Source organism: Verticillium dahliae, genomic scaffold, assembly GCF_000150675.1.
Source record: "Verticillium dahliae VdLs.17 supercont1.14 genomic scaffold, whole genome shotgun sequence".
NCBI classification, from domain to species: Eukaryota; Fungi; Ascomycota; class Sordariomycetes; order Glomerellales; family Plectosphaerellaceae; genus Verticillium; species Verticillium dahliae.
The window spans coordinates 288,466-291,367 of record NW_009276945.1 but is presented as its reverse complement, the minus strand read 5'-3'; the positions used below and the strand labels follow the sequence as shown (position 1 = coordinate 291,367).

The 2,902-nt window shown below is 58.1% G+C and overlaps 2 protein-coding genes across 2 annotated transcripts in view; one reads left to right on the top strand and one right to left on the bottom strand.

Annotated features, from left to right (window-relative positions):
* VDAG_06689 (serine hydroxymethyltransferase) overlaps positions 1–687 on the top strand; it is a gene marked incomplete at both ends in the record, with an annotated part of 1,851 nt that extends 1,164 nt beyond the window's left edge. The window contains one exon of the mRNA XM_009659393.1: positions 55–687. Coding sequence (XP_009657688.1) covers positions 55–687 — 633 coding nt within the window. The remainder of the gene's footprint in view (positions 1–54) is intronic.
* Positions 688–1,115: 428 nt separating this feature from the next.
* The window catches only part of VDAG_06688 (isochorismatase family protein family), a gene marked incomplete at its 5' end in the record, with an annotated part of 3,287 nt that continues 1,500 nt past the window's right edge, over positions 1,116–2,902 (bottom strand). Inside the window, 2 exons of the mRNA XM_009659392.1 lie at positions 1,116–2,741; positions 2,866–2,880. Coding sequence (XP_009657687.1) covers positions 1,416–2,741; positions 2,866–2,880 — 1,341 coding nt within the window. The 3' untranslated portion in view covers positions 1,116–1,415. The remainder of the gene's footprint in view (positions 2,742–2,865; positions 2,881–2,902) is intronic.

Sequence of the window (2,902 nt, the reverse complement as noted above, 5' to 3'; positions counted from 1 at the left end):
GGGCGTGAGGAGGCAGAATGCCAAGACTAAGAGGACGAGCTGTACAACCTCGAGAACCCCATCAATTCCTCCGTCTTCCCCGGTCACCAGGGCGGCCCCCACAACCATACCATCACGGCCCTTTCGGTCGCGCTCAAGCAGGCCCAGACCCCCGAGTTCCGCGCCTACCAGACCCAGGTCCTCTCCAACGCAAAGGCCCTAGCCCACCGCCTCGGAGAGTCCAAGGAGAAGGGTGGCCTCGGCTACAAGCTCGTTGGCGGCGGCACGGAGAACCATCTCGTGCTGCTCGACCTCAAGCCCCAGGGCATTGACGGCAGCCGCGTCGAGCGTGTGCTGGAGCTCGTCGGCGTCGCGTCCAACAAGAACACCGTGCCTGGTGACCGCTCGGCGCTTGTACCCGGCGGCCTGCGTATCGGCACCCCGGCCATGACGACGAGGGGTTTCAGCGAGGAGGACTTTGGCCGCGTCGCTGATATCATCGACCGCGCCGTCACCATTGCTGTGCGCATCGATAAGGCGGCCAAGAAGGCGGCCGCCGAGCGCGGCGAGAAGAAGCCTGGCCTGCAGCGCATCTTCATGGCACACCTGGGCAACGGCGACTCGGACCCCGAGATTGTGCAGCTGCGGTCCGAGGTGTCCGACTGGGTCGGAACCTACCCTCTTCCCTGGGTGTCCTCGCGCGCATAGAGCGGCGGGGTGAGACATGTGTGATCGAAAGACGAATGAAATGTACTTACAACCTTGAAGATTGAGTCACTGCGTTTCTGCTTCCCGACTTCCTCCTATCACGTCTACATGGTGCTGGTGCACGATGATGCCAGAAATTACTTGTTTTTTATTTCTCTCTTTCTTGCAAATGGAGTTGCGGGCTGGCGTCTTAACTCGTTATGCTGCGTATGTACCTGTATCTACCTCGCACTAGATAGGCCACCGAATCTTCAACAGGTTTTACGCACAGCGCAGTCGGATGGTGTCTTGACACGACAGCATGCTTGGACAGGCCTGGATCAAAGGGGGAACTCCATGTCACCACTCAGTACACTAGATGGTCATGACGCACCCGGGTGCCGTGCCCTGCACACGTCGGCTCGGTCGTCTCAGGTGGAACTAATTTTGATTCGATCCTTGAATTCAATTTGAACCTCCAGATGACGGGCTATATTGTCAACTATTGCGCCTTCGAGGCATCATCCGTCTTTTTCGCACCACCATCCGTGAAAGTCTTTCCTTCGCGGTCTTCTCCTTTTGCCCCTGCCTCTGAGTTTCCCTCTGCTTTTTCCTTCCCTCTGCTTTTGCCTTCCCCCTGCTTTTGCCTTTCCCCTGTTTTTTCCTTCCCTCTGCTTTTTCCTTCCCTCTGCTTTTTCCTTCCCTCTGCCTTTTCCTTCCCTCTGCTTTTCCCTTCCCTCTGCCTTTACCTATCCCTCTACTTTTACCCCTGCATCTTCCTCTGCTGCTGATTTTGCCCCTCCTTCTGCCTTTGCCTCTGCTGCAGGTTTTGCCCCTCCTTCTGCCTTTGCCTCTGCTGCAGGTTGATCCTCTGGCTCTGGCTGTGTCGCTGTCACCGCCGCTACCGGCGGGTCAACAGCCAATACTTTCATCGTAGCCTCCCTCTCTGAAAACGCCTGATAATACTTCTTCAAGGACTTCGTACCGTTGAGGACCCCCTCGCCGAGCGTCTGCACAATATCGTGCAGGACCGGCCAGACGACAAAGTCGGCAATGGACACGACCTCGCCTGCGATGCTCTCATTCTCGGCGGCATAATCGTTCCAGACTATGAGTTCCCGTTTCAGCGGCTTGGCTGGTTGCTTCACAGTCACGTCATCTGTTTCCTGCGATCTGATAGCGCGCCACTTATCAAGGAGGGCGAGGCCCTGCTGGAAGCGTGTCAAGATACGAGCCTGGCCCTTGCTGGGCTCACTGCGCTTCCCGTGGAGGCTGTCGAGGTAGAGCAGAATGGCCATGTCTCCCTGCACCGTCGACCGGTCGGCATCATTATCCACGTACTTGATGGACAGACTCTCGAGAGCCGACGAGATGACGGCGGGAGCAGCAGCCTCAGCCTTCCCCTCCTTCCAGTCAAAGGATGGCGGCATGCGGCCCTTGGCGAAGAGAATGCCGTACTCGGCCAGTGCGAGCTGTACGCGCATATTTGACAACGGCATCGGCGGAAAGAACAAGCGTGGCGCGCTGCTCATATGCAGCACGTCAAAGCCCTGCCCGTAGTGCGCATCCCAGTCAAACTCGCTCGCGTGGTTCTCGGTTCCAAAGGCACGCAGCATGGCCACGGCCTCGGGTCCTTGCCCGTTGACGACAGGGTGGGCATCAGCGCGCGTCTTGCCCGTGGCGCCTTGGCCCCAGATCAGGGTGCCATCGCGGTCCAGGAAGGTCCCGATCTGGCGGAAGGTCAAAGAGATGCGGCCGCCGGCAAAGGCAAGCTCAGGTGCTGTCTTGTCTCGTTCGGCACGCTTGTCTTGGCGGATGGCGTGGAGCCACCGCATGTTTGTCACAAGGCCCATGCGGCAGAGGGAGTTGTGCGGCAGCTGCTTGCGCGATGTGTTGCGCTTCGCACCCTCGGGGATGTCATCCGTTTTCTTGGAGGGATCTTTCGCGTCCCGCTTGGTTCTGAAAATCATGGTTCTCTCGGCGCCTAGACTGACATTAACAATGTAAGAACCCTTGACAATATCGAGCGTCTTGTCGCTGTGCTCGGAAATGTAGTCGTTTCCGTCGCGGTAGAACTGGGATTAAGACGTGGTTGAGTGGGTGACCCAGCTTCTCCTCGACCACAGGCTTTGATCTCAAGAACAGTCTTGGTAAAAGAAAGAGCGGGGGGCGGACTCGGTCCGCGGGATGTCGGTATACAGGGCAGGCTACCATCTTCGGCAACGAAGTCCCTGGA